This window comes from Hoplias malabaricus, chromosome 6, assembly GCF_029633855.1.
Source record: "Hoplias malabaricus isolate fHopMal1 chromosome 6, fHopMal1.hap1, whole genome shotgun sequence".
NCBI lineage: Eukaryota > Metazoa > Chordata > Actinopteri > Characiformes > Erythrinidae > Hoplias > Hoplias malabaricus.
Genome location: NC_089805.1, coordinates 25,763,115 through 25,783,642, shown reverse-complemented (window position 1 = coordinate 25,783,642; position 20,528 = coordinate 25,763,115). Strand labels below are relative to the sequence as shown.

The 20,528-nt window shown below is 37.7% G+C and overlaps 2 protein-coding genes across 3 annotated transcripts; both read right to left on the bottom strand.

Moving 5' to 3' along the window:
* Window positions 1-1,052: 1,052 nt before the first annotated feature.
* il21r.2 (interleukin 21 receptor, tandem duplicate 2) lies at window positions 1,053-9,693 on the bottom strand. The gene is made up of 9 exons (XM_066673762.1): window positions 9,665-9,693; window positions 8,769-8,892; window positions 8,242-8,380; window positions 7,976-8,151; window positions 6,968-7,119; window positions 6,680-6,848; window positions 3,658-3,760; window positions 3,496-3,580; window positions 1,053-1,890 (listed from the first exon to the last, which is right to left on the bottom strand). Exons 2-9 carry the CDS (start codon window positions 8,821-8,823, stop codon window positions 1,303-1,305), a joined length of 1,467 nt encoding a protein of 488 aa, XP_066529859.1. The 5' UTR covers window positions 8,824-8,892; window positions 9,665-9,693; the 3' UTR covers window positions 1,053-1,302.
* On the bottom strand, window positions 9,096-20,434 carry il21r.1 (interleukin 21 receptor, tandem duplicate 1). 2 transcript variants are annotated; one of them, XM_066673760.1, is made up of 9 exons: window positions 20,251-20,434; window positions 18,780-18,911; window positions 18,531-18,639; window positions 17,007-17,188; window positions 16,765-16,913; window positions 16,450-16,627; window positions 15,567-15,654; window positions 14,427-14,520; window positions 9,096-11,952 (listed from the first exon to the last, which is right to left on the bottom strand). In XM_066673760.1, exons 2-9 carry the CDS (start codon window positions 18,835-18,837, stop codon window positions 11,251-11,253), a joined length of 1,560 nt encoding a protein of 519 aa, XP_066529857.1. In that variant the 5' UTR covers window positions 18,838-18,911; window positions 20,251-20,434; the 3' UTR covers window positions 9,096-11,250. The 2 variants fall into 2 exon arrangements, with proteins under 2 accessions (XP_066529857.1, XP_066529858.1); XM_066673761.1 differs by lacking the exon at window positions 20,251-20,434 and adding an exon at window positions 19,221-19,355.
* Window positions 20,435-20,528: the final 94 nt, after the last annotated feature.

Genomic DNA, 20,528 nt, shown 5'->3' with positions numbered 1-20,528 from the left:
ATTTGATGCCAGCAACATGTTCCAAAATGGTTGGGACAGGGGCATGTTTACCACTGTGTTACATCACACTCTGTAAACGTTTGAAAACTGAGGAGACCAGCTGCTGTAGTTCTGAAAGTGAACTGTTTTTGATTCTTGGTCAGTTATTCTGTGTTTTTCATTTGATAATACACCAGATGATTTCAGTTGGTGACAGGTCTGGACTAGTTTAGCTCTTGGACTCTTTTACTAAGGAGCCATGCTGTTGTACCCTGTAGAATGTTCATTGGCCTTGTCTTACTGATATAAGCAAGGCCTTCCCCGATAAAGACGTTTACTGGATGACAGAATTTTGCTCCAAAATCTGTAAATATCGTTCAGAATTAACGGTGCCTCCACAGATGTGTAAGTCACCAATGCCATGTACACTAATACCCCCTCATGCCACCATGGATGCTGACATTTGAACTGGTCCCTGATGGTCCTTCTCCTCTTTAACCCAGAGGATGCATAATTCATTATTTCCAGATAAAATTTCACGTTTTGATTTGTCAGACCACAGGGCACTTTTCCACTTCACCTCAGTACATCTTAAATGAGCTGGGGCCCAGAGAATGCAGCTTATTTATATCTGGTTTCTTCTTTGCATTTGTGAGTTCTAACTTGCATTAGAATGAATCATGTTCACAGACAGTGGTTTTGGGAAGTGTTTCCGAGCCCATGCAGTGATTTCAACTACAGAAACATGTCTGTGTTTAATTCAGTGTCACTGGCCTATTGCCAACACACCTCATTAATTAATTACTAACATATGCAAGGCCCAAATCCAGTATTACCTGGCTGTGGTCTTTGGGGCTTCAGATGGTACTGAATTAAGTAGAAATACTTTTATGAGGAATGTAGCAAACCAAACGGAATATAAATGCAGACTTGATTTTTTTTGTGTGTGTTTGTATGGGAATTGTCTGACAATCTGGCATATAGAGACTCCAAAAAAATTGTTCAATCAAACAAAAAAGTTCAAACAAACAAAAAAAGTTGTATGATTATATAAATCTTTATTATATGTCTATAATAAAAATGCTGATGTTTAAATCATTGCTATATACCGTTTTTATCAAGCAAAAAAGCAGCTTAAAAAAGACCTTGTTGACCAGCAGAGGGCAGCACTTTACTTGAAAAATTGTCAGCCTAATGGCCCTACATTTGCAACTTCAACTTGCAATATATATATAATTTCACCGTGTAAATGAAATGGTTTTTAATAGAGAGAGGAGAATTAAGAACAAGGGACCATTTAATTAAGACCACATGACCTTATGCTCATTCTTCCATAGACAGCTGCAAACTGTCAAGACTCAGAGGAACCAGTTCTATTGTACTTTCCTCTGTCTGTGTATTTAAAAATTCTATTACCTGATTTCCTGACACTAGTTCAGGGTTACCGGGCCCTGTGGTAAATGTGGGAATAAGACCAGCAGTGGTGTTAGTCAAGGTACAGTAATTCTGACCATTTTGAGTAAAGGATGTAGGTTTTGAGGTAATTGTCAGTGTTTCTGAGGGTTCCATATCCTCATTGCTGAGCTCCAGATCTTCTATACACACAAAGCCTCCAACATTGATTGGATTGAACGCTGTCCAACAAAGCATTGGCTCCTCAACGGTGTCCTCTTCAGGTAGGAAATTGAAATCTTTAGAAGAGAAACTGGCAACACTACGTGCATTAGACATTTGAAAGGGGGCCGCGACATCTGCTGAGGGGCCTACATAGGGGGTATGATACAGGGGTGTGAAATTCATGCTGCAAGTCATTACTTGATCCTGCACTACAGCTGTGATCTCTGTTATTTTGTCAATTGTTGAAATTTCTTCACTGTAGATTTCTTGCACGTGACTTTTGGGCATCCTGTCCTGTTAAACAAATCATATTATAGTTATTTAATTATTTTAATATCAGTGGTGGTATAACACTGAGATGCTTTTTTGCTTTTAGACATCAACTAAACCTGACAAGGACTTGAGTTGAATCAAGCATCTTTTGAGCAGGCAAGGTATTCAGTGTTGCTCCATCACTCCAGTCACACACAGACCATTTCCTCCCACAGAACTGTGTGTTCACCACTGCACTCTAAGAAAAACACTACAGTAGAGGTCAGTGGTGGACAAAGTACACAAACCATGTACTTGAGTAAAAGTACAGATACGCAAGGTAAAATATTACTTCAGTAAAAATAGAAGTCCTCAGTGTAGTACCTGAGTAACAGTACAAAAGTATATACCTTAAAATGTACTGAAGTATTGAAATTAAAGTACGATGACATATTCATTCATTCATTCATTATCTGTAACCCTTATCCAATTCAGGGTCGCGGTGGGTCCAGAGCCTACCTGGAATCATTGGGCGCAAGGCGCGAATACACCCTGGAGGGAGCGCCAGTCCTTCACAGGGCAACACAGACACACACGCACATTCACTCACACACTCACACCTACAGACACTTTTGAGTCAGCAATCCACCTACTACCATGACGTATTACGGCTGTATAATAATTTTTGTAACAAGACTCATGCTTTACACATTGTAGATGAAAAGACTCTAGTGTCAATATTGGTTCCCCAGTCTTTAAATCAAATGTCATGAATTAGTCTGAGCTAATTAGTCTCATCTTGTGTACGCAGACCAAAACAACTGTGATTGGTCTGCAGTCAGATGAACATGGTTCAAGGTGCTCAAGTGCTCAAGTCAAGAAGTCCAGAAATATTAACTCCTCTACACTACATGCCCTAAATCAAACAAAATCAAATATATATAAAGGGCCATTTACAACTGACGTTGACACAAAGCAAAAATAATTAGTATCAGAACAGAACATTTAAATCAAAACCCAATATGGGCAAGCCGAAAGCGACAGTGGCAAGGAAAAACTCCCTCAAGGCTGGAGGAAGAAATCTTGGGAGGAACCAAGACTCACAAAGTGGATCCACCCTCCTCTGATCAAACTACAGATTGAAATTTAAATAATCACCATTTAAGTGTCACTAAATAGTGCACTTTAAAGATTTGTAAAACTAATACGCAGAAGTATACACTTTCACAGTGGTATACGACACTTTAGTGTATTTTTTTTTACTCATTTAGGAACACTAGGCAAGATTTTGTTTTTTTCTGCTCCTCGGGCTCCCCCTAGTTAAATGAACTTTTACAGCAATGTAGTGAAATTGGTAGGGAGGGGAAGGAAAGGGGTGGTTTCTTACCCTCCTCCAAAAATTGCATAGTGCTGAGCCCAGATTAGCAATGAAAGAGGCTCAAGTCTCCTTATTATATGTCAGTGAAGCATCACAATGATTTTGAAGATGTAATTTTAGGGAAAAAATATTACATAGTGTTCTTTAAGCTCTCTGTTTTGTCTACATATTGGGAGAACATAGTTTGAGGTGTAGACATTGTTTTTTTTTTTTTTCCATACTGACATGATTTTTTCCATTGGAAGTCTTTTCAAAGAGAGGCACCATACCTTGAGATTACTCGGATGATTTTGGAAGAGTGTTTGGAGGGATGGTTCTGGTCTTACCACCAAAATAACCTTTTTCAGCTTCATTCTGCAATAACAAAGAGGTTTGTTTATAATCCTAATTTGTGTCATTATAATTTCTGATAGAAAATGATTTGTAGTTACCTTGCAACAGGGTATAATAGCAGAAATGTCATTGCTACTGCCAAACAAATCAGAATAACCACCCCAGCTGAGGAGGGTAGAAGTGACCAATAAGACTCTTCGACTGTTGAGAAAAAAAAAGTGTAAAATTTCCAAGCAGCCAAAACAAGCTCGTCTTTAGTGGTAATGGAGTTGCATTTGGGCAACAGGGGCGAATGCCAGAACACAAGGGGAAAAAATGTAGTTTACACATTTCTCACCTTTATCTCCAACCCAGAATAAATTCACATTTAGCATCTGAAGTTTGTTTTTATAATTTTACACTGGAGCTAAAAACGGGCAGCACGGTGGTGCAGCAGGTAGTGTCGCAGGCACACAGCTCCAGGGACCTGGAGGTTGTGGGTTCCAGTCCCGCTTCGGTGCAGTCTGTGAGGCATTTGGTGTGTTCTCCCTGTGTCTGCATGGGTTTCCTCTGGGTGTTCCGGTTTCCTCCCACGGTCCAAAAACACACGTTGGTAAGTGGATTGGTGACTCAAATGTGTCTGTGCGTGCGTGTGCGAGAAGGACTGGCGCCCCCTTCATCGTGTAATCTAGGCTCCGGAACTATGGAGAGAGATTAGTCTCAAAATACATTACAAATGCGTAAATGTTAATCCACCCAATACAAATGCAGCCTGATCCACAAATGTGGCCAGGCGAACAAACCATCGCTAGGTGGCACTGTTGTTTTCGCCAGTGTCTCAGGACTGACCTGTTGCTGTCAGGGCCGCAGCAAAACAACCCCCTGTAGGCGGGACTATGACGGCATTGGCTGCCACAATAAATGATAGACAGCTATCTCTGGCTGCTGATTGGCTGAATAAAAAGTGATGACCAATGAGAAGCGCATATTCTGTTTCGGAGCCGTGGGGTATCCCCTCCCTGCGGCTGAGAGAGAGCATCTGTCTGAAACATTTAATCATTCATTCATTCATTCATTATCTGTAACCGCTTATCCAATTCTGAAACAAATCACCCGTTTTAACAATCCAATCTCAAAATTACTTCCCGTATCAGTCCAATAAACAACACGGGTTTAGTCCAAATACTGGATGGTTTTAACGTATATTATTTGACAACAATAGTCTGCTGGATTTTAACATCGTTAAATTTAGGGCACCTTCAAAAGCGTTCCACGGTGATGACCCCCTCCTCACTGTCTGTGATATGAAGCTGAATTCAGCGGCTTAGGGGCTTTTTGTTCGAACTTCCACATTAAATGTTGCGCAAATGCGTCTCCATAAGTTGGCCCCCACGTCCTAAAACAACAGTGCCACCTAGCGATGGTTTGTTCGCCTGCTGGTCACACTTGTGGATCAGGCTGCATTTGTATTTGGATCAGGTGAAATGCGAGAGGAAAGTCTCAAAATCCAAAAACCCGCGAGAGGAAATGAACAAATGTACGTCACGAAAAACACGTGAGTGACTTTATGGAATCGGATTTCTGCTCGTGCTCTCTGAGTTTTGAGCGCCTCATCCCTGAGTTTTGCGAGCAGTTTTGGCACAAAGCTCTCGCGTGGGCGGGACTTCCCAGGGGTGCCTTTCCATTGGCTAATGAATTTTTGAGTGACAACTCAGTGCCCAAAGCATTCGTTGCAGCAAAAAGAACTATCTGTTTAAATATTATGAAAGAGGAAATTAATTAAATATCAGAGCTATTCAGCAATGTAAATGTTCACAGGCGTTATATTCTGCAAACGCGGAGTCCCAAAGTCGAATACACGCTTGCTGCATTCAGAGTCGTGAACAACGTTCAGGGCACTGAGTTGTCACTCAAAAATTCATTAGCCAATGGGAAGGCACCCCAGAGAAGCACCGCCCACGCGAGAGCTTTGTGCCAAAACTGCAAATCTCAGGGATCAGGCGCACAAAAGTCATGGAGCACAAAGGTCTGAGCTGGATATTTTGTTTGTAAGTTATAAGTTTTACGTTTGAGATCATTTTTTTTTGTGCAATTCTTTTTGGCACAAATCTGATTCCATAGACTTGACCCACAAATACAGATTCTACAATTTACAAATAAACTGGGTAAGTGGTTACAGATAATTAATTAATTCATTCATTCTTTATTTGTAACCACTTATCCAGTTCAGGGTCACGATGGGTCCAGAGCCTACCTGGAATAATTGGGCGCAAGGCGGGAATACACCCTGGAGGGGGCGCCAGTCCTTCACAGGGCAACACACACACACACACATATTCTACGGACACTTTTGAGTCGCCAATCCACCTACCAACGTGTGTTTTTGGGCTGTGGGAGGAAACCGGAGCACCCGGAGGAAACCCATGGAATCGAATCCACAACCTCCAGGCCCCTGGAGCTGTGTGACTACGACACTACCTGTTGCGCCACCGTGCCGCCCTGTTACAGATAATGAAGAAGGAAAAAAAAAAAAAAAAAAAAAAAAAAAAATTATATATATATATATATATATATATGGGGGGGCTAAACGCGTCAGAGCTAAACGTGCAGCAGATGGCGAGTTTTTTCAAGCTACAACTTCCATACAAAATATGCTGAGCCATATCTCAAAGCAAGCGCATACCACTCACTGAAGAGATTAGGGGATTAAATGTGTCATTTTTCCTGAGCAAATGTGCACGTTTTAAGCATTTTCTCTCAGGAAGCTGTTTTATAATTTCATTTATACAGTATATTTATTTATTTTTGTGCAGGGAAGCAACCAAGAGCAACTATGTTTTAAAAAATTACTGTTATCATTGTTATCAGCACAAACACTATTATTATATATTTTCTATGAGTACTTGCAAATTTGTATGAATGTATAAATAAATTCCAGTGGAGTTTGGAAGTAAAAGCACAAAAATATTGTCATCTACAAAAAGTGGGGCACGGCAGAAAAAAGTTTGGGAACCACTGCTGAGACAAAGATCAGTCTAGCAGATTGACGTAAAGAACCCTTATCAGATGTTATGTCTACCATTGAAATTTTACTGTCACTGAACTAGATCTTTCAGTTTGTCCCAGTGGCTGCATGCTTACCTTGGTGTGAAGTCTTCCATTTGACAGCAGTGCTCCATTCACTTGTAGTCCCATAATATTTACTTCCATTTATGACTTGATTGCATACCTTAGCGATGTACTGGGTATCTGGTTCTAGCATAGATTCTGGAATATCAATCCATGTTTTTTTTGCATGTATTGTTACTTCCTTCAAAGAAAGTGTTGAAACTGTTGTAAAACAGGCAGTTTTCTGGCACGTTATTGTAATTCAGTCCTTTAGTGAATCTGACTGTAACAGATCAGGAAAAGGTTCAATCTCATACTTACATTTTCAGGATTGTCCTCTTTGTGGTATGATAGTAAGTACTGGAAAGACAGGACCCGAGCATATTTATGACTCTCATACCCACTTATCCATGTAAATGTATAGTTACCATGTGTTCTATTCACCATCAAATTTTTTGGCATTGGGGGTTTGACTGTGAACAGAATAGAATATGTTATGGAAGCATCTGTTGTTTTGAAAGGCAGTAATTATAACCACATTCAAGTCATGGATGTACAATGTAAGACCCCATCTCCAAAATATTTGTAAAATCCAATAATAATAATAATGTGTGATTTGTTTACTCCCTTAAACCTTTATTTAACTTACAAAAATTACTTCTCGGTTGTTCACAATGTTATATTAAGTTTATGGTGAATGATCTATATTCTTTGTAATCTTGTGCTGAGGATTTTTTAAAAACAGTGTCCCATGAAGCTTGTCTCATGAACAAAATGAGCTGTTTAGATGCTCCTTTTATACATTTTATGTTCACCTGCTTACAGTTCAGTGTTGCAAGACAGGGTAACTGGAATGTTTTTTACTCATTTTTTGCTCCTGTCCCAAATTGTTTGGAGTGTGTTGCAGGCATAAAATTCTAAATTAGTTTATATTTACCAAATACAATCAAGTTGACCAGAAAATAATGGAAATGATTACTTTGTGTGCTTGTCAGTTAAATAAAGTTCCAAGAGAATTTAAAAAATAATTAAATAAAACATCTGATTGTTTTTAACTGCATATACAAATATGCCCTTTTTTTTGGAGCTGTAGTTGTAAATTCATAGTCTAAAGCACCGTTTCTTAACCCTGGTCCTGCACATTTATTGCTTTCCTTTCTCCCACCACACCTGATTTAACTAATCAGTTAATGAACAAGTCTTTTAGAGTAGCAGTAGGTGTGTTTAAACCACTAAAATATGCAGGGCAGGAGGCCTCCAGGACCAGGGTTGGAAAATGGGTATAAAGTTACAGTACATTGTTTATCAGATATTCCCATTGCCACTTACTGTGTTGTGAAGGTTTATATCCAACTGCCTGCACTGAAGACTTTTTAATGCCATTCTCCATATGAAAAAGGGATATAGTGTATATATAGAAGTCACTGAAAAATTGCTGTTTATCTTCAGTTGAAAATGTACAGTTATAACCATTTTCTCCTTTCATAAGTGAACAGTTAAAGACCCTGTATGTGAGAGAAAGATTCCAGTTTCCATTATAATTTTGAATAAAGCAAAAAATGACTCAACAGTTGTATTAATTTGTTAATTATTACCTTAAATCATAAAAATTAAATTCTAGCCAGTAGGAGTTATTTCCACTGTCATTGGGGAAGGTTGTGATGGATTTTAAAAAGCAGTTGATGGTGAATATATAATCAGTCACACATGTGAGTCCATTCACCTGAGCTGAAACTTCAAACAGGAAAAATTTCAGGTTAAATAATAACCAATGCATCTAAACAAGAGAAATCCGTCTCACAGATTTAATTGCTTTCCGTGCTTTAAAGTGTGCTAAGCTGATTTAATTAATGACATTTATGGATAATGTAATTATGTAATGTAATTCAAAGACAGAAACTTGTAGTACTAAATTAATAATTTTAAAAAGTACTCAGTAGAACAATGGAACAGAGCAGTGCATGTGCCAACAGTATAATTCCAAACAAAACATTTTTGGCTGCTGCATTTCTTATACCATTTGCTTTTGCTTTCAGAACATGCCCACAAGCACTTCCTTAATTCACAGTTCAAAGTCATTGATGATTACAATTCTATATATACACACAAATGCATTCTGTACCTTGTGATTGTGTAATGGTTAGAAATGTACAAAGAATTCCAAGTAGAAGCTTCATTCTCACAGAGCAGTTCACATAACTTCTGAAAGCTGAAAAGGTAGAGCTCACTTTTCTGGGTCAGTGAACCTGCACATGAGAAACAGCAAAACAGACCAAATAAATTCCACATGGGACCTTTCAGGTGAGTGTCCACAAATCTCAAAATTCTAATGACACTGGCATAACCTTTTCATTAAGGTTTTTGAGAGCCTTCTGTTTGTTAAATCCAGATAGAGACCCCAATGATGAGCAATATAAACTGCCAGAATTAAGTGTTTATTAATGACCCAAGCTTTTTATTTCACACTGTCTGAAAAACGGTACGGTACAGGTTCATTATTGCATCTACATATACAAACTGTAAATGCACTTTTAAAAGGTTCAACAGTGGTTTTTAAAATCCAGTTTAAAGTCTACATTACAATCTCTTCTCCAGAAATAGGGGTGAATATTTGTAATCCTTCATTACAGAAATGTGTCAAATAAAACAAAAAAAGCATAAGCCAGAGGAAAAAAGGTATTGGAAATTAGTGCAACTTAAATATCTACAATTTAAAAAGAATATGGTACAATTACGTTCCCTAACTAAAGGTACTGTATATGTACCTCTGAGAGTAACACCACAGAGACAGTTTGTCTGAGAGTGCAGTGGTAGAGCACAAAACAGACAGAAACAAAATCAAAGTCAGAAGTAGCAGTCACATAACATTTCCTTTTTGTAATTATTATTAGCCTGGCTGGGTTATTCATGTCACAATTTACAGACATGTCTTATACAACAAGGGAGACAAACCCAAGGAACTAATAACCCAAGGAAATGTAAAACAGGACGTGATTAAAAAAAATATGATCATATTACCTTGAGTACCAAAGCTTTGGCAGGTGAATGGGTGCTATGCTGACGCTAATCAAGCCTGGCTTTATATACACAGCGGTTCCTGTTTTTTTCTGAAGTCTAAACCTCTACACCTCTATCTTGAACATCTATGATCAGTTAATGAACCAAGCGTTTTGAAGATTTCTTTTGCAGGGTATTTACAGTTATATGTCCCTCCCCATGATCAGAAAGTGTGAATCACACAGCTTGCTGACATTAATTCATACCTAAGCCACAGTAAGTCATACAGTTCACTTTAATTATGTGTACCTTGTGTCATACAACTTACAAGCAACTAATAGTAGATGCAGTGCTCTACATTTTAAAATGCCCAAAACAAGAAATACAGCCATTAAAAAAGAATCCTCAAATCAAGGACATTAATCCAATTCTTTTACTAGGCTTATTATTAAGACCCCATTCTCAGTTCATTTTAATGTACATAATACATTTAATCTCCGCAGTTTCCCTTTATAATGACAAATGTAAACCAAAAATATTCAAATATTTAATACAGATTTAGCAGATTGTGTACAGCTCCTACAGTTCTTAGGCACGTTAAAGAAAGACACGACAATGAGGGTTTCATGTTTTCATAAAGTAAATGCTTTTTCCCTTTGTGAGAAAAAGTTGGATCAGACAAAGCATAGTTGTGCAGCATCTTCATGTAAACAAAGTGTTCCTGGACATTTACAACATATTTGCAATTCCCCATCCTAAGCTGGAAATCAAACACACCTGGCGTGACCAAGCAAATTGTTTGATTTGGACTCGTCATGACAGCTGTCAATCAACAGGGTTGGGGCAACAAAGCAAGGAAAGTGTGACTTAGAGTGTATTCACTGAATTAGGCCAGAAATCAACCACAGTTGCCAAAAGTGCTAGAGCTATAACATTAAAATATTCACAGCATATTCTCCCTGAGTGCATTCTTCAAACAATGATGAGAAAGGTCAGTAGCTGAGCTCAGCAACTCTATTTGTGCATATGGAAGATCTGATAGGGTGGTACAGCAATGGCATTATCAGATTGAAGGCACTTCATAACAGCGTCTGAGTTGGTTTATCTTCCTGCAAAGGCACAAACTCATCAGATCCCTGTCAGTTTGCTCTTGCCCACTAAAACTCAGCATAGCATAGAACTGTGTGTAAGGTTCGGGCTATCTTTGCATTGCAAGTTTCCATGTCCTCTGGACATTAATACTACCTCAAATACTGAAGATGCTCACTTTTTCAAATGTTCTTACCTAAAAAAGATATAGTAAACTTTTTATAAATCACTGTTTATCACAGGTGATGGCATCAGCTGTCTCACTCCGCTCAAGATATGCTCAGAATTGTATCAAGTCTATTGTATCTGCATCACAGAGCTGCAATAGTTCCACTGTAGTAGGTAATTAGTCAATAGGTCTGCAGTCATGCACTGTAGCACATGTAGACACATTTAAGTCCGGTTGGTTCAGCTATTGTTACTGACAGTTACAAACACCACAGCATGATGTGCATCATGTCCATGTAGAGTTCAATGAAATGCTGAAGATTTTTTTTCTCTTAAATTCAGAGACACTCCTACTCTTCTGACATTGGTATGATGGCCACCCACTGTTTGACATAGTTTGAATGGGCACCCACACCACCCCCTAGCAAAGGGGCATCCGGGTGTTCGGATGTGTCACATTCAGAGTTCATAGGACTTGAGCAGTCAGATTCCAAGAAGCCACTGTCGATGGTGTCCAAGTCCAAGCCCATTTGAGGGTAACCATCATCTGAATGTTCATTAGAACTGTACGAGTCCAAAGAGATTTCTTCAATGTTGTCAATGTCATTGGCCTCCAGCTGCCAATTGTCTAAATGTCTATGCTCCAATCCCTCCCTTCCACCCAGCTCCAGGACATCTTCCTGGTCTGAAACCCCAGGTGCCCTCTGACCAGCCCTGTGGAAACTGGGGTCAGCTCTGCTCCTGCCACTCTCTCCTGTCCACTCTGACATGGTACCCTCTTGACCAGATACCGTCACTGTATCCATGGAGATGTGGCCACTGGAGTGTGTGGTGCCCAGACTGCTCCCTCCAAGGAAATAGAATTTGGACCCAGGGTTGACCAGACTGAGAAGGCTCCAGTCCCTCAAGCTGCTCTCGCCACTGTTTGTCTCCTGGAGAAGCTCTTTCTGCAGCGGCAGAGCAGCCAGCTGCTTCTCACTAAGCACCTGCAGAGGAGCGCTCTTTTCCAGTATGTCCAGGCTGTTGAAGGTAAGCACAGGACCAACCCACTTCTGCAATAGAAGAGGAAATGTGACCATCAGTGTGCTGCATGTGACAGCCAGATTACTTTCAAACATTTTGTCGTATACTTTTTTAATTCAAAGAAATGCAACCCAAATAACAAGCCAGTATTCCTAATGCAAGACATCAGATAGCTGTACCTCTGTGTTTACTCAAAGCATGTGTAATAGATTTTAAACTAGTTGTATTAAGTGAGAGCAAAAGCTATGTTTGCACTTATGAAAAAGCTCCTCTTCAGTACTCACTCATGCATATTTAAAATAGCTTGAACAGTTTGTACTCACATTAACGGTTACTGATGTAAAAAAAAAATTCAATGCATTATACATTTTTTATTAAAAACTGATTTTGCACTGCTCGTGATGGACTGTATGCATCTGAAAGATTGGAAGGATGAGTTTCTCAGCTGTATTCAAAAGGATCCTACAAAAGAACTGACTTCACTGAGTCAATGACTGTGAGAGGTAATATTTCAATTTTGTGTTATGGATCAGTCACAGCACAATTAGTGTTAAAATTCTACCATGTTGTTTTCCTTGCTACTCAAACTCAAGTTCTACTCAAATTCTACCATGTTGTTTTCCTTGCTACTGGCTGCTAAATTATCTATCTATCTATTTAAAGTTTGCTTTCTTTTGATTAATGTGTCCAAAATGTAAACAGGGCTTTCACAATTTATCACTGTGCAAACTTCATATTTTAATCAGACACTTGAAACTATAATACATTGCTAACTGTAGAACCTTTTGTAAATTTCTGTTAAGGTTACAAACCTACTTCTCCAATGACCATCACCTATTGGGCTTTAAAATCTTGTAGCTGAAAACTTGCAAGGGGCATGGTGACATTTAAGCCTTGGAGCTATCGAAATCACAATGGTTATTATAGTGTATGTTGAGCTGATAAGCAAACTCCTACAGACACATGTGGTTTCCACATTCAGAGGTAAAGTGAGTGGAAAACTGTAACTGTGATCTCATGTTAATTTTGAGATAGATTCTATGAACAAAATGATTTCATAATTGGGGAAAGCATACTGGAAATGATGTGTTTTTGGTTTAGAAAGGGGAGACATTTGCAAAAGGGCATAATATTGTGGTGTAAAACGTATTCTAAGTACATCTTGGGGCCTCATCAAAACCACAAACAGAAGAGTCGAAAACACTGGTTATTTAAGAGTACAGTAGTTTAACTGAAGAAAAATATTTACATTAATTTAATAGTTTGAGACAGTTTTACCCAGTTTAGGTAGAAATCATATCAGTGAGTCATATCAGGTAAAATGTCTTAAATGTCACATTGCTGACTCATAACTATAGATTTTCACTTATTCAGAAAGTCAGCAACAGTCTGAAAAAGCTCAGGATGAACTCATATTTCAACAGAACTTACCATGTATATATTTCAAAGAAGATTATACAGATTATTACATTACACATTACTTACCTGTCAGTACAGTTTTAAAGTTAATTCGGTAGTGAATTGCAGGGACCCATTTTTAAATGTTTCCCTTTGTAAGAATGTCTTTGAGAATTTAGTTAGCTCTCATATTTTCAAACCAGTAATCTTTCTTAACTTAATAGGTTAAAATGTGTGTGTGTATATATATATATATATATATATATATATAAATAAGAAGATTAACTACTTAAGAGGTAGTTAATCTTCTCTTAGTGAATCTTCTATTAGTACTCAAATTTTCTACATTTCACTGTCCTCTACTGGGCATGTTATGTCTCTGCACATCACATTATCTTCTCAGCAACGTGCCAACCTTTAGTCGTCACCACTTCCTCTGGAAATATTTTCATATAATGAGGGTCATGACATAATAGAAACTCCTCCACTGCTGCTAGATACTTGGTTTTTCAAAGACATTTACAGCATTAACCACAAACCCACAAATACATAAAATGTAATAGAAAATGGTCTAAATTTCTGTGCTCTGAGAACAAGGACGCAACGCAGAAAGTTTCTTTAAGCTTCTTTAAGGCTATACCCTGCCTTACCCTGTGGAATCTTCATAAAATTTCCCCTAGAGTTGAAAACATCTATAAATAACTACCCACCTAATCTGAGTTTGAGTTTGAGCTCACAGTACTTTCCATATGAGGGGGGAACCACTACTTTCATTTTGCGCATGCAACACACGTCCACCCAGATGTCATCTCCACAGCCCTCCCTTGTGTCTTTTGAAGCCCCTTTACACTGACTCATTTGCTAAATGTCATAATCCCTTCTTGTGTGTGGTTTCACACATGAAAATCCCTCTGAGGGGCACATTGAGTCTCGTTAACACGGTTTGCTTCTTAAGCTCACATATGTATGTCTGGGTGTGTGTGTGTGGGGGGGGTCCTGATTATTTTAAAAATCTATTTTAATCATTATAACTTATTATATTGTGATGGATATCTGAACATAAATAAATTAAGTATCACCACGACCATAAATACTGTGTCCATACCTTGAAGTCCCCTTGATATGTGTGGTACAAGGGTTTGAAAAAATCTTGAGGGTTTGGGATGTACTGTAACACACCCATCTTCTTAAGCCATCCCCTAAAAAAAAAAAAAAGAAGAAATGTGAATAGAGAAGTCTTTTGTCAAACAGCTTAGCTCAGGCGCACTATGTTTATAAACAAATATGGGTTCCTCATTCCTTACAGGAATTCTGGTTCCCTAAAAATACATTTGTCAGTGTTTATTAAAAATAAGATGTGCAAGTGTGTAGAATCAATCACATTACACTTCAAAATAAGCTAAACATTTTGTAAAAGTACTGCACCAATTAAGATATACTATGGAGCCAAGAACTATTTAGGACCACTTCATTTTAAAAAGACTGTAAGCCTAAACTAATCCATGCAGCATGAACTAATGAGCTTTGCAAGACTATGTGGACAAACAAGAAAGCAATGCCTCTTTCAAATAAACCAATGTCAACAGAATTTCAGTCACATCTCCACTGAGATGAGAATTTAGTGCACTCAAAGGTTAGAATGTTCGATGCACCAAAACTGCACGCACGTCTGACTTCCTCCACTTTCTTGCCTACAAGAACCGAGGTCTGACTGCAAGCAATACTTCTCTGCCATTGTGGTTTCACTGAACGTGGGAGGTATGAAGGGACGGTACATGTACCGTAAAAGACGTGATATCAATTACTGGAAAAGGTGGAGGTTTATCAGTGTTTGAAATCAGCCAAATTGTCTAATTTGATATCTTATAGGGCAAGTGGTTTGAAGAAGGAAACTCAGATATCAGTCTATCACTAGAAAGGTGGGCATATCTTTGGAAAAGGGATGAAATGATGTGAAGCAGTTTCATATAAAGAATGATTCGAGTCAACTGGTGGATTGAGAATTTAAAATTTTAGATATGAAAATACTGAATGATATAGATTCCATAGAACTCCATGAATATATTGAAAGCTTTATACAAAATATTATAATTGTACATGTTAAGGTTCTCCTTAAGAATTATATCAAAAAAGAAAATGTAAATAAAATAAGTGTATAACTGGGTCTAAAGCTTACCAAGAAACATTGGACACAGAAAATGAATGAATGAAAGTAAAATTATTACAGCTATTTAAAATAACTTACTGCTTTCCAAAGAAGATCAAAAGTGCAAACAGGAGCACTAGCAACAGCAAGAGCAACAAGAGGTAGTGGTTTGGCTCAGTGAAAGAATCTGTAATAGTGAAAAAAGTTCATATCAGATGATTCAAAATAAGCTCTACAATGAGTCATGAAGGATAAGAGCATTACCCGCCTAATTAACACTATTTGAGAATAGCTTATTTGAAATGATTTTCTTTATCATGCACATAAAGAAGCCAGCAAATTGTTTTTAGTAAGGTGATAAACTATGTCACAAATTTCATGAAGTGAAACAGATTAAATCAGGGTTCTCTATACCAGCAAAGTCTCCTCTCTGCGCAGACAGCAATCCAATCCACACTGACTGTTCTGACCTTTAGCAAATTAGACCCAAGTGACTTTCATAACCTAAAACTTGCATGAACTGAAATTGAAATGTGTGAGGCCCTGTGACTCGATAAACTCTTTTGCTTTTGACATGTTTTTTTACCTTCTTTTGATTTTGAGACACATTTCTCAAGCATGACATGTATGGAGATTGTTTTGTTGGAGCTTCATGGGATATATACTGTAGTATTTTGCACACAGTATTTCTCAGTAAGTCTGAGAACTTGGTTCTTCTTTCTGGAATTTTGAAAAGTGTAGTGGGTAGGACTGCTCCTTTCCACACAGCAGACTAGGTTTCAATTTCCAGCTTGAGCAGTAGCACCACAGTTCAAGTCCTTGGACTTGTAAAGCTACATTAATCTGCCTCTGTAACATGATTAAAAAAAAATGTGTCTGCCTAAATGCAAGAAATCTAAAAGTTTCCAGTCTAACTTTCAGGCTAAATCTGGGTTTTGGAAAGCAGCCCTTTGTTATAACAATCTTGAACATGTGGCTTTACCAGGTTGGGGGCAGGTCCACTCAGAGCTGATGCTCCACTCACTCCATTCACTTGAAAACAATCTTGGCGAGACTGCGGCCTGGACAGAGGCTACATATGCTTTTCCAGGTGAGACCATATCACACGTGATTTCCTGGTATCTGCGGTCCTCGTTGATAGTGAACTCCTTACGTAGTTTCTGTGTAATTAATTTCATATTAACGATCAGAGACCTTTGCGTGATGCTTAATTTATTTTTAAAAATCATGCCTAAGTTATAAATAATGTTTACACTTTTATGAACATGTCATAAGAAAAACTGCATGAAGCATTTACCTCATCTAGATCATCTTTTGGCTGTAAACGCACCCTGTAAATCAAGTCATCATCCAGGCCACCATCTAATTCATAAACCATGTCCCACGAGAGGTTGAAATTCCCATCATTTCTTGTAAGACTAAGATTGAGAGGCTGCTGTGGTTTAACTTTGTAAAATAAAGAAAAGAAAGTAGATAAGCATAAGTTTATTTGCATTATTATAAAGTAATTTAAAGAAGATTAAAGAACAAGATACATACCAATAGCATACAATTCCACGATTTTTGAAGTGTACTCTGATTCCTGTGACTGTGATCGTTTTGCTTTTAGTGTGCATGTTGTATCAGGGCTCATTAGCTGATAAAAACCATTTTGTTGTATTGTGCACCAATGAAGTGGCGGCCTTATGACACAACGCCCATTCACAGACTCAGACTCATCTCTGAAAAATAAGAACACAAAATGGGTTACAATTTCCATACTGTCTCTGTCCACAAACAAAAATCAAACATGCATCTCTCAAATATAAACCTAGTTTTCTGAAAGGTTTGGTAAAAGCTGTGGTTTTTAATTATCTTGTATCTTAATTTAACTGACAAATAGACAAAGAAATGTTTTGACTGAACAACTTTATGTTTTGATTATTTGATGCCTATAACACAAAAAACGTTTAGAACAGTAGTAAAATAAGAGTTAACTGTTTATAGAATATTCAAATTAAACCATTTTGGAGCAATTAAGAGTTCAGTTTTTAAAAGCAAAAGAAAAAATAGTAAAAAAGTAAAAATTGTTTGAAATTTTGCCTTTCGCCATCTACCATAAATAAAAATGTGAGAAGATTCAGGAAATCTCAGAAGAGAGCTCAGGCAGTGTTGGGCAAAGCCATAAACCACCAGTGAATGTGCAAGACCACAGCAGTAGGCACTGATAGGGGTACCTCATTAGCCATGGTTTGTGTGACTTGCAAATGTGTGATGGTTTAACTGATATGGAGGCATATAAATGGGGATTTCATAGACACATATGCTGCCATAAGGGTATCAGTCAATGTATCACTCTACACATGCTACAATAGAGAAATAGAGATAGAGAAAAAAAATAAATTTGTAGAGAAAGAATGTGTGTGCTTGACTGGTCTGCCTGCAGTCCACATTTGTCTCTTATGTTGTAACACTGCAGATTACTGAACTGCTGAATGATCAACAATCTGTGTGTTGCCGGCATTACATTTTAAATGTGATTATTTTTACAAAACAAAATCAAACTTTCCAGTGAAAACACTGGAAATCTTTTCAATATTTTCCTTTTAAATAAAGATTCAAATTATTACAAATTCTTGATTTTATTGTATTTTACAAGAATTTCCAACTTTTCTGGAAATTGAGAATTTTGCAGCTTTACTATAATAAGCTAAAATGTTCTTAATTCTCTTGTCAGCATTTCTATTAGTCCATTAATCAAGCAACACCAATAACCAATGTAAATGGACAGTTGCGGTTTTCAAAAGAAAGAAAACGAGACACTTTTTCCTGGCCAATTAAGATATTCGGTCTGTCAGGCTTTTGCAAAAATGCTGAACAAAGTAAAGCCCTCGATAACAAAATATAAAAAGAGCAAAAGGATTTTGTCAGACCTAATCTATTTTGGTACTAATAATAATAATAATAATGACTCAAATTAGTCAGAGGCACTGGCAGAATATTTTTACGCAGAAGTTAAATAAAGCCTTTGATAAATAAAACTTCTTGCTCAGACAGGAAAAAAAGGTGTAAATGAACAATAACCTGCACTCTGCCTCCACATCACAAGACACGGGTCCTTCTGAGACTGAAATGGAACAGTTGAATGAAGAGATGTAGTCCGTGGTGCATGTGACGTTGCATGTACTGTCCACTGCAGAAGCAAGAGAGGTCATTGCAGAGGTCATCTTTCATCTGAGCTATTGCTGAATTTTACAGCTAGTAAATTTTACACTGATATAAATCAGCACAACCATAACTCTTTAAAAGCAAGTGGGGGAACTTAAGACTTACTGCACTGAACAAGTCCACAGACCACAAGGAGGAAAATGGCTTGGCATATAGCAGCCATTACGAAGAATCACAGGCAAACCCAGCGTCCAGCTCAGCTCAGACACAGCTTGTTACACAGAAAAGTGGTGAAATCTGTAATTGGAAATCAAATCCAATTTATTATTTATTTATTTATTTATTTATTTATTGGTACTAACGTTCCACACAGTCCACAAAAATAAACATGACCTTTCTTACACAATGAAGTGAAAACAAGGCATTAAACCTAATGCCACATTACCATAAACAATGAACATGAAATTTTCACTTCCACAGATTACACTGCTTATGAGGAAGAGGAAACGAGGAGATGAAAGAAGAATTAAGAACCAAGTTATCTTTATTACTATTCTGTAATCTCTTCAGGAAAACAAAATAACCATGAAAAATGTACTGACTTACCTTGATAAGCCTAATACTCTCAAAGAGGTGTTTGCCTCACGCATATTCATATTCCAGTAAAAGATTTCATCACTGATGGATCACAGCTCACACAGAATTTCTACTTACTTAACGTTTTAGCATTGTCTACTCGGATACTGCTGCTATCCTATTCATCTACATGTTCAGTCATTCAACAGATGACGTTTGGGACAGAAGACACCGAGGATGTGGTTTTTGTGGTGACCTGCATATAAGCACAAATGCGAAGCGCCACCTCTTGCAGTCTATTCATTTACATCTCCTCTAAAAGTGCAGTATCATCACTAACCAATGTTTAGATTTGTTTTGACCATAACAGCTGTGCTACATTGGTAAATCATCAGGCCAGACCTTTGAATAATTTTGCTGTGGTCAGGAAATATATCCTGAAAGATTAGCACATACATTTCCAGACTGTTCTGTCTTTACCATGGAAGATATTTCATGTGAAGTCTTTATGTAGTGCAGGAAACTGGAATGATAGTTAATTCCTAAGTATATTCTTGTTGTTCTTATATATAAAACACGTACTATCAGGGCTTTCAACTTCCTTTTAGTGTCTCTTTATGAAAAGAATAAATGCAACTTGTTTATCTGCAACTTGTTATGAGGTTAAAGTTGTAGGTTTTGCAATGGTCATTAAACTATGACTTCTACACCCAAACAGAGTACTAACTATGAGGCAGCTTGAACATGTTATGGCTTAATTTAAATGGCTTTGCTGAGATAGGTAGTGCATATTTTTATTGTAGCATTTATTGTTTCATGACCTAGTGTGGGTGCAATAAACTATTTCATGTTAATTTTTTTAAATAACCTTAAAATTGTGCTGATGTAAATTTGTCCTGCTAAACGTCTGATTTGTTTTTCCTGCACGAAGTTACTACAGTGCTTTCCATGGTTTTAATAAATGGAGGGACATGTGCAAGTTTCACTAAATTAAAACATTGTTAGACAGACAAATAACATTTGGGAAGAATTGCTAAAATTGAACAGAAAAAAATCTGACCTGTTTAGTGCTCGGACACAGGGTAAAATGCTGTCCACACTCAGCTGTGGTGGAGGAGGAAAGTCTCACTAACAGGAATCTCTCCACTGTTCTCTCATGCTGTATATAAATATATGTGCTTAAAAAAAAACCGCGTCCGCGAACGACAATGTGGTATTTGTAGTCTTTGGCGAAACTCAGTTGTAGTTCTTTCAGCTCAGTGCTGTGTCTTTAAACACGGCCGCCCAGCACGGCGCCTGTCTAAAAAACATGAAAGACAGCGCTCTGACGGCCATTGC